Below are 17194 nucleotides of genomic sequence, written 5' to 3' on the forward strand. Positions count from 1 at the left end.
GGCCTGGACTCTGCCAAGAGTCGGGATGAGAAGTCACTGGGGCCTGGCCGCCTCACAGACAACCTGTGGGCTCTCTCTGGCTGCTGTTTTGAGACCGGACTGCAAGGGGGCAAAAGAGACAAGAAGGAGAGCTAGCTATTCTGGAAGGAGTTTACTTATCTATCAAATTCTTCTGCTAAGTTATTTCTACCTTGAGTTGGGGGCACCACGTTACCCCAAAGTAGCTGCCACGTAACAACTGGTGTTTGTAAACATGGCGGGAATGAAGGGAGGGAAAGAGAGGAAAGGGAGCAGACTCCCATTTCAAAGGGAAAGCGGAGGAGAGCAGACATTCCAGGCAGAGGCTAAAACAGGATCCAGGAGTCTGCAATGAGCCAGACAGAGCAGGAGAAAGAAAGCCTGTCCTAGAACTGTTGCCACAGCAACAGACAGCTGCCGTGGTGGGCAGCAGCTAGTACAGAGCACTGAACCCCTCCTGTCCCTGAATCGCTCATCCAGAGCCAGCCACTGCCCCCACCCAGGAAGCAGCTCCCCGGGAGTGCTTCTCTCAGAGCTCTTTGAGAGCCCAAGGACACTGCCGCACCAGAACGGCCCACAGCCACTGAACAATGGTGAACCCGTGAGAGGTAGGGGATGGAGTGCACGTGTCCTGCACCACACGTACAAGCCTGCTCATGGCTTGGAGTGAATGGTAGGAGCTTCTGACGTACAGGATCTACCACCTCCCTCACCCTTGCTCCCGCCCCGTCCTGCCGTCCTGTCTCCAATTATGGTGGCTCTGTTTCTGTGCCCTCTCCAAGTGTGTTCTAGTTTCCCGGGCAACCCCGTCCCAGGAAGCCACAGTGAGCCTGCTCAGAAGTAACACCTCCAGCACATCCGCACTCATTCCCAAGGCACTGAACCAGGTCTCCGCTTTCGCTCTCCACATAAACGACTAGAAATCTCCCCCGGTATTTCAGTTTTTCTCACTCTGTTTCTGAGACCCAGGCTTCTGTTCGACGTGGCACAGACTTCCTGTTTAATCCACTTCTCCTTGGGTAATTTCAAAGACATTCAAGGGCAAAGCATTAACAAGTATGCCCTAGTCCCAGTGAAACTTGAAATGAGTTGACATTTTCAGAGATGTTTTCCTGACCGATGTGGTGTGGGGTTATGGCGTTGGGCGTTAGTAAGTCGTGAGCTTGAATCGTGCACATTTTCAAAGTCCTGTTGAAGCACCTCATCAGAGTGTTTGAGACTCTGGGTTCAAAACACAATAATTTTACATCGATCGATCGATCGATAGATAGATATCCTTAATTCTAAAATCTTCACCTGATGGGGCATTCTCTCTCTCCCTCCCTCTCTCTCTCTCTCCCCTCCACCCCAATTAGATTTAATTCCCATTTTACCAAAGGATATAGAAATCTAACCCACACAGAGCTAGAGAAAGTACAGGGCTACCAGAAGCTTAATTTTGTGCTGCATCATAATCTTTATACACATGGGACTTAAGGAGCTATTGGGAAAGAACATGTATGATCTATGCACTTAACGCTTCTCCTGAATTGAATATTTGAAGACATTGGCACCCTTCTGTTATTTTAAGTCTAAATTAGGACTGTCCCTTCCTGAGGCAAAGGAGAATCAGCACCAGGTGTCCTCCGACATCAGGCCCGTCAACATTCTGATAATGCCTATTTTTCTACAGCGAATCACCAAATAGCAATGACCGCATCATCAGAAGCACACACACATATAAGCAAACATGCATTTACTACAATAATGCAGTTAATGCAATTCCACTGTAGACCATTTGGGAAGTACAAAACAAAGTCGAAAGAAATCACATATGCCACCAACCACAGGTAGCCACTCTTAACTCTTTAATGTATCTGTTTTTTTTTTTCACTAAGAAGTGTAGACATACAAGAAAATGAAGGCCCTGGTGTACTCACTACTTTGTGTTCTGTGTTCTTTCTGTACTCATTCTGAATGTTTTCTCGTGTCACCAGGTATTCAATTTCTGGACCAAAATGTTCATGGCAGTATAGTCTTCCATCACAGAAATAGACTATAATTTGTCACGAATTCTACATTTTTTGAATTGTAGGTTTTCTATGTTTTCTGTAAACAACATTGCATGTGAATCCACATACAAAAGTTTTGTGCACATGAGTATTTCTTTAGAATAAATTCTAGACCTGTAATTACTGGGTTGAAAAGTAGTAGCATTTCTCAGGCTTTTGCTACGTAAGAATTTACCGCAGAAGCTCATGCCCTCTGTGCCATACTCACAATGCCAGTGCCTGAACCCATGGCTGTCGGCCAAGTTTCAAAGAGCAGCTGTAAGAATCCCAGCCTGACTTTCCGTATCCAGTAGGTTTTCTCTTTTGCCTGCTGAATGTTTACTCAGGTTGAATTGCCAGTATCTAAACAAAAGTTCATTTCACTTAGAATCTAGCAAACTTGAGAAGTGGACTTGCTGCGACCTCTCATCTGCGGTCAATTTCTCAATGAAATCCTGTTAGGAGTTTACAGCAACGAGAAGTCGGACACCAGCTACAAGAATTCATTCCAGTGTCCGTTTGTCCGGGAATGCGGCGCACCTGGCAGTGAGCCAGCGCATGTGTAGCGACGGATAAGTCACACCCCACACCGGGGCCTCCGTAAACCGCCAGCACAACCGGTCTAAGATTTTGATGTGATTTTCAGTTCAGCCAACGTAGTCCGTTCTCGGCTTTGTTCAGCCAGCTTGGGGCAGGCACTCTCATTCCACGGCACAAAAAGGGTGCAACAAAATCAGTGGCGTGGAAATGTCTCCATTCCTGGCAAGACCTCGGTCTAACTTCACGTTCTCTGCATTTGTTTGCGCAGAACTACTCCTTTACCGACATGTATCCGATGCAGGAGTATCCAGAAACCGAGGGAATCGGTGAGAAAAGGGAACTAAGATGGGAGAGGGAGGCGAAGGAAGAAGAGATGCCTGCTAATGCCAACACGGAGAAGATCTCTATGGAGACACTGCTCCAAGTGTTCCAAGGAGGAAGCGAGGGCCAGGGCGCCAACCAGCCGACCAGCGCCCTGATGAGACAGAACATCTACGCTGAGGTCAGTTGGACTGGGTCAGAGGGGCAGCCTGTGCCTAAGGGAAGTTGCCCCAAACTTGAGCACATTTTTAATGGAATTTCTTCCTGAAGTCAAAACCATTTTTTAACATTTGCAGGATTGTATAAGTTAATGCATTTCTTTTTTTTTTTTTGTCCTTTTTTAAAGAGCTTCATAAAAGTATTCCAGGACCTGGGTGCCAAGAACCTGGAACCAATGGAGGTTGCTCTTCTTTTGAAACATCCCTTCATTCAAGACCTGATTTCGAGTTATCCAGACTATAAGATTCCCGTGAGTGCCTCCCAAGGGCATCCTAATTGGACCGGGCTCAGGTTCAGAGCACCGTGGGCCATGTGAGATGCGGACTAGCAGAACGGGGAAGGAGCTGGGCTTGGCCGGAACAGGGTCTGGGGAAGCTAAGCTGGTAATAGCGTTGGGTCGGACAGGCCAGCCTACAACACCCAAGGGCAGCAAGATCAATGGAGATAGCTACCAGTAGTAGGGATACTCTCAGTACTGTAGATGGAACTAGAAATACTAGGGATGGAACTCCCAGTACTATGGATAGCACTGGAAATACTAGGAATAGCACTCTCAGGACTATGGGGCTACCATGGATCTACAACAGAAGGCTAGAGGTAGGTCATTAAAGCCGGCTGGACGGCAGTGTTAGTGTTCTGGGTCATTGCAGCCACCTAACGACCCTAGACTATGATTGAGAAGTTTGAAGAATAAAATCCCCCTTGCCGAAGAGAAGTGAGCAGACCATGGTCCCCAGCCAATGCTGCCACATCCGTGGTGCATACTGTCTGTGTAGTTCATATGGTGTCAGTGCCTAAGACAGCTTGGCCGCCAGTTCCATCAGGGAAACAGGGCTCAAGTCGGGGAAACTGAGGACAAAGCCCATAAAGGCTGGACCAACCTGTCAGAAGGGAGGGAGGGAGGGAGGGAGGGAGGGAGGGAGGGAGGGAGGGAGGGAGGACTAAAAGAAGAACTGCATCTCAGAACTCACTCAGTGACCTAGCAAGGTCAACTCCACATGCTGAGTGTACCTTCCTGGGACTGGTCCCGCGTCTCCAACAGCAAGGGCTGAGGAAGGCAGAGTGAGGCGGGTCGCTACAGCCATCTCACATGCCAGTTCAGCAGCACAGAGTCCCCTTAGTTGGCTCCTGCCAGCTTATTAGTCTTCCTTAAGACTCATAAAGTGTTCCATAAGTTGAGGATAAAAGCACTTTCACTTTGATAAACTACAGGTGGTATAAAAGGCATTTCTCTTGGCTTCTCAGTGATAACTCCCCATGCCCAGAAAGGAGACTATCTAGATTTAAACATGTTTGTATCTGGATGTGTTTGTTCTAAATGGGTGAGCCTTTTTCATACACATTTTCTTGCAGAGGTTGATAACCACTGACACTGATTTCTCGTACGCTAGCAGACCTAAGCACTTCTGGTAGTAAAGCAGGGTTACGGCATTGAAGGACACCGTCTCTGGGATCGGAAAGTCAGGGCACTGACTCGGGGTCTACCACCCCCGAGATGCCTGACTCGAGCTTGTCTTGATTCTGGCTCTCTCCTCTGTTTGATGGGGACGACAGCCGTTGCAACTGAAAGAGTTTTGGTGAGGATTAAATGAACTTGTGCATCTAAAGCGCTTGCCATGGTACCTGACACATGGTAAGCGCTACAAAAACGGTGGCTGTTACGAGTACTAGTCAATACCGAGCGCTTACTACCGAAGCCACTAATGTCAGGACTAACGGGAGATGATAATGAGGACCCGATTCCGTTGCTACTCTCAAGCAATCCACTTTCGTTTGCAAGGGAAGTTTGTCATTCAGGAATTACATGAGAATGGCATGAAGTAAACCACCCAAGTGTGTAATTATAGGAATTCAGAAAGCGGGGCTTTTTTGTATGCATGTGCTAGAAGCTGGCGCTTTAAAGATGGCCAGGGCTTGGAGAGTGGGGGGAGAGGAGGGGGAGTCTAGCTGGCTCTGGGTGTTGGGGTGGAGAGGAGGCAGTGTCCTCAGGGAGAGGAGAGGCCTGGCCACATGCTTGGAAGCAGGACTGTGTGGGAGGAGTGTGACGCCAGGCAGCGGAAGGGCAGTCTGGGAAAGGGGTACTGACCCCCTCGGAGCAGTGAGACCAGGCCAGACTGCAAAGGATCCAGGGGTCACCCAGGGGCATTAGGGCTCGCTTTGAAAGGCAGTGGACAATGATTAGACTTTTTGAGTAGGGCTGTGAAATGGTATTGATTTCTTCATCCCTAAGTATTTCTTTGTCTCTTAACCACATAACCTTGTGTCCCTCCATTGAACAGGACACTTTTAGACATTATTTGTGTCTCTTTATCTAAATAGGTCTGAAATATTTAGAAACATGGTTTGGTAGTTATTCTAAGCTGTTGTATTCACGCATTCCACATTTATTGTTTGCCCTGCAACTAGTGTGTTACATGTCCCCTTTCAACATCTTATACTTGATGCATTCATTAACAAAGAGTAGCTTTCTTCACCGCTTTGAATGAGGAGGGCACAACCCTAGAATTACTGGGGACAGCACACATCAGAACTAGACAAGGGGTGGTGAGAGGCAGGGAGTGAGTGTCACATGTAGGGTGGCAAGTGACCAGCTGTGGAGATCTGCCCCGCTGTCTTCCCCCTGGACACGCATCGCTCTGTGTAAGCCGGGTCCCCTAAGCCCACCCCTTTAGACTGCATTCCATCCTGTGTGTTTTCCTCCACGTCTCGGGGAAGAGCCCTTTTATTCTGACGCAGTAAAATAGTTTCCAAAATCCCTTGCAATTAGGGATAACAGGATTCATCTTATATTGCCAAGAAGCAGGAGCATAAAATAACATGACAGGTAGTTTCCTCCACCAGTGGGAGAAACCCTCCCTACGAAGCCAGGACGATTTGGGATCATCCTCACTCTGGCCGGCGTGACTGCGTAGGAGTAACTTGCAGAGAAGATTCTACCTGTCATTTTCCCCCGAGAAAAGAGCCCTGCCCACTGATGACTGCCTCTGACGGCCAGCCCTTGAAGAGGTGCCCTGACTCCGGCAAAGCCGGAGTCTGGAGTCCACAAGGCTCTTTGCAGTTTGGGCACGTCTCTCGTTTTGGAAGGAGTTTCACCAGCTTGCAGCACACCTCAGAGGAAGCCCTGCTGCTGTTTTGGAGAGCGTGGCTCCTCTTTGCACAGGACTGTCTCTAGGGTGGCAGGGTACCTGACATTTTAGGCTGCTACCCACCGTGTTCCAAGAGCACCTTGACGTATTGAGCTCCCCAGGCTGCCACTGCCCCTTCCCCAGTCTTCCCTGGCCGAGGGCGTCTGACTCCAGGGACCCTGTCCATAGGACCAGGATGGCCTGACACTCCAATTGCAGAAAGAGGGTTTGTCTGTCTGCCAGTCAGTCAGTCAGTCCTTTCTGTCTTGTTCCTCCATTGCTAGAGCGCTTCCACTGAGTCAGTGTCTTCAACTCTTCTCCCCTTGACCTTCGCATCTCCCTGTTGCTCCCCCTGGGATCTAAGGACAGGACAACGAACCACCATAATCGGGACTCACTGGTGATCGACGGGGAGCTGAGCCTGCAGCCTAAAAGGCGTAATTCTGATATTCTAAAGTGAAAGAAGTTTCCTTTCCAGTAACATGATCTATTCTCGTTTTCACTAAGCAAAAAAGGGAAGACAGACAGAAAGGGAGAAAGAGAGAAAAAGAGAAAAGCGTCTCTGAAGACTCAGGCTCTTGTCATCATTTTTGGTTCCAGATATCCATGGCCAAGTAAATAGATCACATTTTAAAGTGAACTTTAACCACAGTGATGTTATTTGAAGATCTCTCAAGATAAGCAGCGCAAAAGCTAGAGTGTGGTTTTTCTGGTTAAAAGTTGTTTGCTGTTATAAACAGTGGGAAGTGAAGGTTGTTGCCTAACAGCCCTGTTGGGCAACAGCTCTGTTTACCGGGTTCGTATTTGGAAGCAGGAACATTTTTTAAATACATCTTCGAGAAAGCTGAGTAGGCGTAATTATTTTCCTATGTCTCATTTGTGCCCCTGCTAGGGGGTGGCCTGGCTGCGTGGTCACAAGGGCAAGCTCAGGACCACACCGATCGTTGGATTCACACCCACACACTGCGTGATCCCAGGCCAGTGACCCCACCATGCCTTGGTTTCCCCATCTGTAACATGGGGTTACCTATCATACATACTCCATAGGGGCCTTATATGGATTAAGTGACTTAATCCATAGAAAAGAGCTTGGCAGACATCTGTCGCTCAGTAGGTGTGAGATATTATTATTATTACCTTATTGTTAGCGGTGTGCTGGCAACTGCAGTACACAGGAAACGTTTCTGAGCTGTGTAACATTGTTTGTGGAGGAACGAATACGCTGGGGTGCCATCTCTCGAACTCAGCATCCGCCCCGGGAAAGACAGAAAGCTGTCCCCAGTGCAGGGCCATGGTGACAGAAGGTCCAGACCGAAGCCCCAGGAAAACCTGTGTGGGAAACACCGGTGTGGGAAATTCAGATTTCATATTGGATTTTATAGTTCTTCAATGGAAGTCACTCATTGAACTTTGACTTGCATAAATCTTACACAACAAGTTACCTTACTTTCGAGTAGTGTTCCCAAACTGTTAAGAAAATGCTCTGGTGGAAGGAGACAAGGCTGGTGAGAACACTGCAGCTGGGTTGTTAGTGAGTCGAGTCAGCCCCTGGCCCGCGGCACGGACATTTACGAATGCACATGAACCCATGATTCTCTGCACCGGCCTAGCGAATGGAGTGTCTTAGCGTGAACGCATGCTGAGTGCACGGAGCCCTCTTTTAGCAAACCTCTAAACTGAGCACACTGCCGTAGAATTAAGGTTTCCATTCAATAAGAGAGAGTCTTTCAGTGTGCAAATCAGAACGTTACAGGAAATTTTCTGTAAAGATCAAGTGACACGAGGCCGAAAACACCTGTAAAATGCAAGTGCGATTTGAAGGGGCTTCCATCCTATTTTGTCTTCAAGGTGGTGTCTGACTTCAAGTGTGCTCCAACCTCCTCCTTCGTCTTGATAACAAAACAGTGGACATGGTGGCTGCTTTAGTGCTTCGTGTTTTCAAAGCGCCCAAGCCAAACACGTCCACTCCCTCAGCCGAGCGTGTCTCAGTTAACTGCTCCTGAGACTTACGGCCCGGGATTTCAGCTATAGCCGGGGCTGGTTTAAATATCTGGCATCGGTCCTTCTGCCCATGCTACAGAGCAGCAGATCGTCCCAGGGCCGCTCAACCCTTCGCCCCCAGGCCGACAGTCCACAGCTTTGGTTCCTGTAAGCGTCTGTTCGCAGAAGATGCGCTCTTCAGAGTTGCCGTGGGGAGGGACGGTCCCAGCGAGCGACCTTCCTCTTTCACTCACTTCACCCCATAGCGGCCTGTGGCGGTAGAAGATCTGTGTTTTCAAAGAAAAGTTCCCTTAAGACAATGATTCATTACGATTCCTGGCAGGGACTGGTGTCAGCAATGTGTGTGTCACCCAGCAGAAGTAACTCATGTCTTCATGAGTGCAATGGCCACAGTCAGACTGAAACCTCTGGAACTCAGCTCTGAAGAAAAGAAACTCGTACCCTTAAAACACTTCCCTAAGCTTGTGGGGGTGCGGGGTGGGGAAGAGACCTAGAAACCGTGTAAACATAATTCTACATTTTCCACATGTGTTGTATCCCTCCTCCATTGTGACAGCATTGTAAGTTTATTTTTAAAAATATCTGTGATGTAAAAGGTAAGCAAGCTGGGTATTTTAAGTGGATAAAAATATATTCTTCTATCCTGGATATTTTTTTTAAAAAACATGAAGAAATGAGGGCATCCCCAACCCCTCAATAATCTGCTGGCCTAAAATTCTACAAGTCCATAAACAGGATTAACTTAGCATTAGAATTTTCCTTTAGTAGAAGGTGAATCCTGGGTTTTACTTGTTAATGGGGAAATAACCTTGGACTTACCCACTATGTGCCAAACTCTATGTAACTGCTTCTGTCACTGTTATTTAATCTGAAGTGAAAATTCTGTTATTAGATGAGGAAAAGCAGGCTCCAAGCTCTTTAATAGCGTTCCTCATCTACAGCGAGTAAGCTGCAGGGCAGGATTCGAACTACACAGAGAGCAATTTTATCAAAGGGAAAAAATGAAAACCAGCTTACTGTTGAAATCACCGCCCTATATTACACGATCATTAATCCTAAATCCCTTACGAATGTTTGAACCTTCTCTTTGAATCTCTTCTCTTAGGACATTAGGATAATCCTGCAAAGGAGCGAGCATGTGCAAGGAAGCGATGAAGAGCGATCTCCTTCAAGATTCATGGAGGAAAGGAGATGAAGGCCACGGAGTCGGGTGTGATTTTTAGAATTCAGCAATGAACCTCGCACCGTCAAATCTCAGCCTGGCGCCTGTCATGTATGTTATTGTTGTAAGTGTAGAAATGACCCCCACCGGGTGATGAGGGGGCGAATGGATCTACGGTCCGCTTTTTTAACTCACAGAATAATGTTCTGCAATAAATCTGAAATTTCTGAGCAAAACTCCAAAGTGAGAAAGAATGCATTTTATAAAGTGATTCTGAAAACTAGAAGGCACCAGAAGGAGAGGTTCAGACAGGAACACACGAGCAGTCCTTATGAGAGAGACCTGGGAGAGGCGGGGGCAGTGAAAACCCCCGCAAGCCCCACACCAGGGCAGGCGCACGGTGGGCGTCCCGCAGTTCCCGGTCTGCGTGCGGGAGAATCCCAAGGTTCGCTCCGCTAGCCACGGAGAAGGCTCCGTTACCCACCGCCGGTACAGCCGTGCTCCCGAGCGCTACTCCTAACTCTTTCACAACAGAATATAATGTTTCCTGGATCGATAGGTGTAAAATTGTATCTTTTTGGTTGTATTAGTTAGCAGCTCAAATCCAGTGATACTTACCTGAAGAACGTGTCTGTGTGTGGAGGGGGTGATAATGTACTCTCAGCGGCTGGGCTAGGAAGCACCCTCTGGGTCCCCACGCGGGCCACTCCTTCCGAGCACGGCTCGCCCAGCCCTTCTGTTGTAGACTGACTGAGTGCTGGACCCCCTCCGCGTCTGGGGGCGCCGGCACTCCATCGTCCCCACCTCCAGTCCACCCCTGCGTGGGTCGTCCAGCTCCATGACGCCGGGATATTGGTGTAGCCGCTAACTGCGGTTCCCGTCTCCCCGCAAACTTCCCCTGACTGTGCACAGGAGTCCCGCACGGGCAGGTCCTCCTGGTCACCACAGACACAGGCCCGCTGCCGGCGGAAGGAGCCTTTTCTAGTGCAAGTCAGGCCGTGTCACCCCTCTGCTCCAGTCCCCGACGGGCACCCCATCCCGGGCGGAGTCCAGGTCCAAGTCCTCGCCTTGACCCCGCTCCCCCTCGCTCCCCTCTGGTCTCACCTCCTGCCGTGCTCCCTCTTGCCCACTCTCCTGAAGGGACAAACCCACCGCGTCGACCCCGGAACACTCCCGCCTCGGGGTCTTTGCACTTTCTTTTCTCTCTGCCTGGAGTGGCTTTCTCCCAAAATCTCTCCGCTGAGTCCCTTCAGGTCTCTGTTCAAATGACACTTTGTCAGTCAGGCGCTCCCCCAACACAGAACACAAAGCGGGAGTAACCCACCGCGCCCACAGCTCGACCCCGCTGCCGCGCTGTCCACCGTGCGCACCAGCTTCTGACAAACACGTATGTACTCTTTCGCGCGTCTGTGCACGAGGTGTCAAGGTCCATGCTATCAGGCATTTTGTGTTATTTTCTTCCCTGCTATGCCCCGTAACCTCAGGCTACAGTAATAACCAGCTTTCCATTGTGTTGACACATTCATGCAGAATGTGTGGCGATGTCCCCTTTAGATCGCTCAGCAAAACAGTGAGCAATGCAGAGACAATGTCCACTGTAGAGGTGGGCATGCTCTTTCTAGAGAGAGGCACAGCTCACGTGCTTCGTGTGGGCTCAGGTTCGCCCGAGGCCGTGCTCCCCAAACCCCTGTCTTGGGGAGGAACGTCAGCGCCCCGGGGGCAAGCGTGGGAACTGGGGGAGAGAGCCTGCCAGGGATTCCAGCACTCCAGCTTCGCCGACTCTCATGGAACCCTGATTCGTGCGGGAAAGGTCCGGCTGCTCCGGAGAAGGGAGCGGAGGAGCGCAGCCGCCCCCCGCGAACCCGCAGTCACACTGCAGCTCCTCACTTCCCTGAGAGACCTGCGTGAACACCGCAACAGCTGTTTCAGAAAGTAAAAAAAATCCTTTTCGGATGTTGTTTTCTCTTCTCTTTCTTCCCCTAAATAGGTCTCTCTACCTCCTTCACACCTGACTCTCAATGTTCATTTGTCAAAGGTCCATGTCTTCATCTTGACTGAAGACTGATGTTCTGGGTTAGTTCCTGGGGAAACCTGCGAGGGAGTCGGCACTTCCTGCCGGTCCCAGGCCCAGGGGGCGTCAGCACGGACTGCTGCTCGGAACCCCTGCCTCCAGGTCCCTTCCCGCCAGCGTGACGTGGGCCTCGTGGGAACGTCGTGCCGACTCTGGCCGCCTTCTCTCCGTCCCCATCCAACTCGCCCCCGAAACCGGCATCCTCTTCAGCATCTCCTCCTGTTTGTAGCACCTCAACACCTCTCTCTCTCCTTGTCCTTCTCTCTCTGTCTCCCCCTCTCTCCCCCTCTCCCTTCCTCCCTCTCCCCCACTCCCTCTCTCCCCCTCCCCCTCTCTCTCACACTAAATACTACCACGTCCTCCAGCTTGTGCTTTCATGAGCTGGGTCTGAATTCTCACCCTAGCTGCTCTCCTCTGGACATCCGTGTGGCATTCTACAGGACCATTTCCGATGTCTTCATATACCCTTAGGAACGAGGTGAGCAAATACAGACTGGATAAAAAGACGAGGGGATTTGTGTTAGCGTGGAGTATTGGTGGAATGACCAGCAAGCACAGAAGACTCATCATACGAATAACTCATTATCTCTCTTCCTCAGTGGACGGGGAACCACAGGAGATACCGACCCTGTCTGTCCATTCACCTCTGTGATAGAAAACGTCAGAGAATTTCGAAGAAAGATAGAGAATCCATGCAAATTATAATCACGGTTGACACAATGTTGGAAGAGATTTGAATTGAATTACGTTTAATAAGAGAAAGAAGACCGATAACAGGGCTAAGATATTAATAGTAAGTAAGAGCAGGTACAATAATAAAAGCAAATACCGCTGAGGGCTCACGAGGAGCCCGGCAGCGTGCTGAGTGCCATGGTAGTCACTGGGCCCTGTAGTTCTCATGACTCTGTGGAGCGCTTGCTCCTCACATTGCCATTCACGTGTAATGAAAATGACACGTAGAGAGGTGCTGTCACTTGCCCAAAGTCACACCGTTGGTAAAGAACACAGACTAGAAACCCAGCATAAACCTCATTCCTCTTACCTCATTTGCTCAGCTTTGGTACAAATAACCAGCTACCCAAGCACAGAACAGAGGAAGTATGGCTTAGCGGTATTTAAAAATAAAAACAAAAGGTTGTGGGCCAAGCAAATTGAACCTACTTTGCTGTGGTGTGGCCCCTAAAGAATCCAGCGTCCTCGTGGTCGTAAGGGAGATGCAGATTTCCCTCTGACCCGTGACGGTCAGGCCTGAGCTGCAGTTCTGCGAGCAGTTCCTGGCCACACACTCTAATATGAACCGACGTGTGTATTCAGAAGTGAGGGGACTCAGAAATCCCTTAGCCTGCGCCTTGCCTAGAGAAGCTTCCAACTTAAAGGAAGAAGGAGCCATCGCAACAGTTTGAAAAGCTGTCCAGATCAAGTACCGTTTTTGTGGTCCCTGGGGCTAAACCAATACCACGGTAAATGTTGCAGCATGACAGATGTCAGCTGACCACGTGGGTCTTCATGCTCCCTGCTGTCTGAAGTGTTCTGAGAGAAGCACTATACATTGTGGCAGGGAAGGTGGCAGCGGTGACAGAAGCCCAGACCTTGACCCTTTGTCCTGCTCCTGTTGCAATTCTCTCTCTCCTGAATCTGCTTCTCATCTCTGCCACCCCAACTGCCAGCTCCCCAAAGGGCCCTTGCAGCTGGGTCCCCATCACGTGCAGCTCTCCCCTTTCGTCAGAGCACTGTGACCAGGCTCAGCCCACCTTGTGGGCACACCCCATGGTTCTCTACACGAGAATTCTGCTCTTGGAGCCCAATGCCACCCTCCGGCCCCTCCGCTGCTACCTTGCTCAGGCCAGCCCACGGTTCCCTAACTGGGGGGTTGTTACAACGGGAGCAGGAGGGACGCAGACAGTGGGCAGGGCATTTGGTGGAATGAATGTTCTCCGGGAGGAGCCCCTCCTCCTAGCTCCCCATCCTGCATTCACAGCGTGGCCTGAGGTCTCCCGCTCTCCCCCACTCAACCCTTTGGTCAGCTCCTCGCCGCCTCATGCACTCTCCCACTCTGCACCCAAGGCTTCCTGGTTTCTCCTTATAGATGTCTCTCTCGTCTCTCCCCTCTCTCTGGTCCCCGCAGGGTCCACCTCATTTCAGAAGCCCTCCACATCTTTCTTCCGGACACTTGCAATAACCCTCCATTACCCGCCTGCTTCCTGCGTCTTCTCCCAGGTCCTCCATTTCCTACCCCAACCCAGCCTCCACCTTGCTCCCAAATACCTGGAGGGTGCTTTTGCTTAAAATCCCTCCCTCTGAGCCCTTGCTAGCAAATATACTACACATCTCTTAGAACTCGCTTTAGCATCTGACTCTCTTCTATGCCTGTCTCTTTCTGGCACTAAAGTCACACACGGCCACTCAACACAGCTCCTCCTACTCTTCAGATATTCGATAATGGCAGAATAAATCAACCCATGAAGAGGGATGCCTCCTTTTAACAGAAATTCTAGGAGGTGGAGAGGACCTTTTCACAGTAAAGTTGTTCCTATAATCTTGTGCATCCCTCATGCTAGCACTGTAGAGAGAACTGATTTAATCTTTCAGGAGTGTGTGTGTGTGTGTGTGTGAGAGAGAGAGAGAGAGAGAGAGAGAGAGAGAGAGAGAGAGAGAGAAGGGTCCCCCTGCCATTCTGGAGAAGAGAGGTGAGTGACAGCAGGTGCACGTGCCACAGGCCTACTGACTCACGGAAGCCGATGAGAACCAAGACTTTCACTGCAATCAGCTCCTTTCAGGGCCCGGAGCCCAGTCTAATCCTGACCAGGTCAGCCCGGTGGCCCTTGCTCGCCGTCTGGGCCCCCTCTGGGCCCCTCCCAACTCCCCACCCATTTCCTATCTTAACAAAGGCTGCCCTAACTCCGTCCCTGCACCTTGCAGAACTTAACCTGCCTCTGCTATTTTACTGGTATATTTTAACTAAATAACACATTCCCGTTGCCCCTTGGAATCCCACGGCCTCCAGTAGTTTTCCTGTCCGGCTCTCTGACTCGGACGTGGCCCGGCGCCCTCTCTCACCAGAGGCGGCACCGAAGGTTCCTGGTGAGCTAGGGATAAACAACTGTACACGTACGTTCGCCCTCAGAGTCTCAGCTCAAGGACAGACTGCCATTCTGTTTTCAAGCCCGTGTCAAAACAAATCTGGAAAGAGATGCCGCTCGAGTCTCGTGGCTGTAGTTCAAAGCCCCAGAAGGGCCGCAGCACTGGGCTCAAAGCAGACCGTGAGCACCCGAGCTCCAAGCAAACGCTGTTGTGTCTCTGCTCCCTTCGCGCTAACCGCAGAGAGACAGCGACTCCGAGCACTGTCTGAACAGCCTCACCTTGCTGTGCCCCCACAAACCAGGCTGAAACCACAACATCCTTCTCGCCTACGGCACACTTCACCGTGCACTCCGGAGGGCAAGGGCTCACTCTTCTTCCACCGGCCTCGCTGTTTGGGCCCCTTTCCTGGTCCAGTCCCCACAGATCCACACATCAGGGAGAGCCTTCGCCCCCGTTCTCCGTGCAAAAGACTCTGCCGGGAAAAGTGCCCTGGATTGGAAGACGACCTTAAACATTCTCATGCAAACGGAGCCCTTTACAGTCTCTTTGGGAAGTTAGCGGCCCTGCGTCAAGTTCACCCAGTGTGCCAGTGGGATCATTTGGAAAGTTGCTTTAAATTGCTAAGACGCCACGTGTAAAAATATGCTGCTGTTATTTCTTTCAGAGGGCAGCTTCCTCCCAGCTGATAATCGTGTTCCTAAACATCACGTTTCCCTGAGGGAGGTGAGAGAGGTGGCCCCAGGCAGTAGTAATACCTACTTCTCCATTATTTGGCGCATGCCAGCCACTAGTCTAAGCACTTTCTAAGAACTGGCTCATTAAATTCTCATTGACAGGCAACCTTATAAAGTAGGTATAATACTATCCTCATTATATAGCAAAGGATCTGAGGTGTGAAGGGAGTAAGGAGCTCATCGGACTCACACAACTAGTAAGAGGCTAAGATTCCCATCCAGTGGGGATGGGATCTGTCTCTGGAGTCTTTGCTCTTAATTAAGCCTTCCTATCACCTGTGGGTCAGGTAGAGGCATCGCAAGGTATAACCGCATGTGTCACGTCCCAATGGCCCCCCTCAGCTACAGATCATTCTCTTCAACATCCTTGGGTTTTGCCTTCCTCCTGACAGCTCTTGGCCACCAGGGTCTGGCTTATTGACTCTGACTCCATGGACACACACACCCAACCTTTGGTGGCCACCTGGCTTGCCTTACCTGTGTTTCTATTTTCTCTCTTCTTCCTCACCTTCATTGGGATCTTCATATGTCTAATCACAATATCCCACTGACCTTTAATCTTGTTCCATGTGGTCCACTCACCCTGTAGCCTCCCAGCTCCACAGAAAGCGTCTAAACACTTTGTCTTGACAAACGCTTTAGACTGGGGACTTTGGGGACAGGCGAACCCCCCGAATACACTTCCCAAGGTAAGTCTCTACTGCAGAGGGGTCAAGATAAATCAAGATTGTCCTCTCAGCCCAGCGGCTTAACTGAATGGCCAAGTGAAGGCTCCTAGGCGTTAACGGAATTCCTCCAGCCTCTCTGAGTGCATGGTCATGAGACAACTTGACCGTGAGAGCCCAGGCTGCAAATAATAAACTAGAGGGACATGGCAGGCACTTTAAACATACTCAGCAGGTCAGATTTTTGTTTTAAAAAAATGGATTCTCCGCCTATCTTTAGTTTAAAAGAGAGCACAGGATAGATTTCACTTCTTTATGAATTCTACTGAAGAAAGCAAGCACGAGGATGAGGCTAAACCTCCATGAACCTTTATCTTCCGCATTAGTGGTGCCACAGGGCCAGGCGAGGACTGTCACACACTCACTGACCGCTACTAAATGTCACCCAGCAATGGCAATGCCATGGGACACCAGGAATTCTGGTCCTTACGCAAAAATCTCTTACACTGTAAATATTGACAAGAAATTCAAATAGCTTGAACTTCTAGACTGTGGGCCAACTCTGTGTCAGCCCAACAATTGTATTCACAGGCCTTTTGTGTGTGGCCCACGGCCACTTATCCTTGTTCCACTATCAGGTTTCCAAGACAGGGTCACTCTGAGCGAGCCAGAAGGGCTGGCCACGACAGCAAGAACAGGCTGCCAAACCCAGGGCTTCACAGGCAAAACCATGTGCCCAGGGCCCGCACTAGCTCACAGAGCAGCTTCTCGTGACTCTGCTGCAGACTGGGACAGCACCACGGCAGGGCACAACAGGTCAGCTAATGGTACAGTCGGCCCGTCTCCTCCCAGCTTCTTGCACTGTTGCCATGCACAAACCTCCCAGTCACGGGCAGTGGTCTGGATGCGGCCCCACCCAGCGTAGCTGGACACTCAAAGCTTGTGGATGAAAGCAGAAAACAACCTGAAGAAGGAAGGCAGTCAGCATGCAGGACTCTCCAGCTGGTGTGTGGCCATGCCTAGGCTGCCAGATGTGTGACCCCCTAGGAGGCCAGGGGTGCAGAGCTTGACCAAGATCAAAGGGACAACCCTCGCTGCAGCCCATTTTCTCATCACCTGCCTCAGCCATCCACGCCGGACACGAATAGAAGAGTGTTATGCGCATGTGCATGACACAATGCTGAGCCTTAAAGAAACCTGGAGGCAGTGAACTTGGATAAGTCCAAG

General features: G+C 50.2%; 1 protein-coding gene across 1 annotated transcript in view; it reads left to right on the top strand.

The window, feature by feature from the left end:
• SPEF2 (sperm flagellar 2) overlaps positions 1–9536 on the top strand; it is a 138573-nt gene extending 129037 nt beyond the window's left edge. Inside the window, exons 34-36 of the mRNA XM_045847804.1 lie at positions 2857–3090; positions 3256–3378; positions 9360–9536. Of these exons, the coding sequence (XP_045703760.1) occupies positions 2857–3090; positions 3256–3378; positions 9360–9449 (447 nt within the window). The 3' untranslated portion in view covers positions 9450–9536. The remainder of the gene's footprint in view (positions 1–2856; positions 3091–3255; positions 3379–9359) is intronic.
• Positions 9537–17194: the final 7658 nt, after the last annotated feature.

The sequence above is a fragment of the Phyllostomus hastatus genome, unplaced genomic scaffold (assembly GCF_019186645.2).
Source record: "Phyllostomus hastatus isolate PE091 unplaced genomic scaffold, TTU_PhHast_1.1 phas_contig_58, whole genome shotgun sequence".
NCBI classification, from domain to species: Eukaryota; Metazoa; Chordata; class Mammalia; order Chiroptera; family Phyllostomidae; genus Phyllostomus; species Phyllostomus hastatus.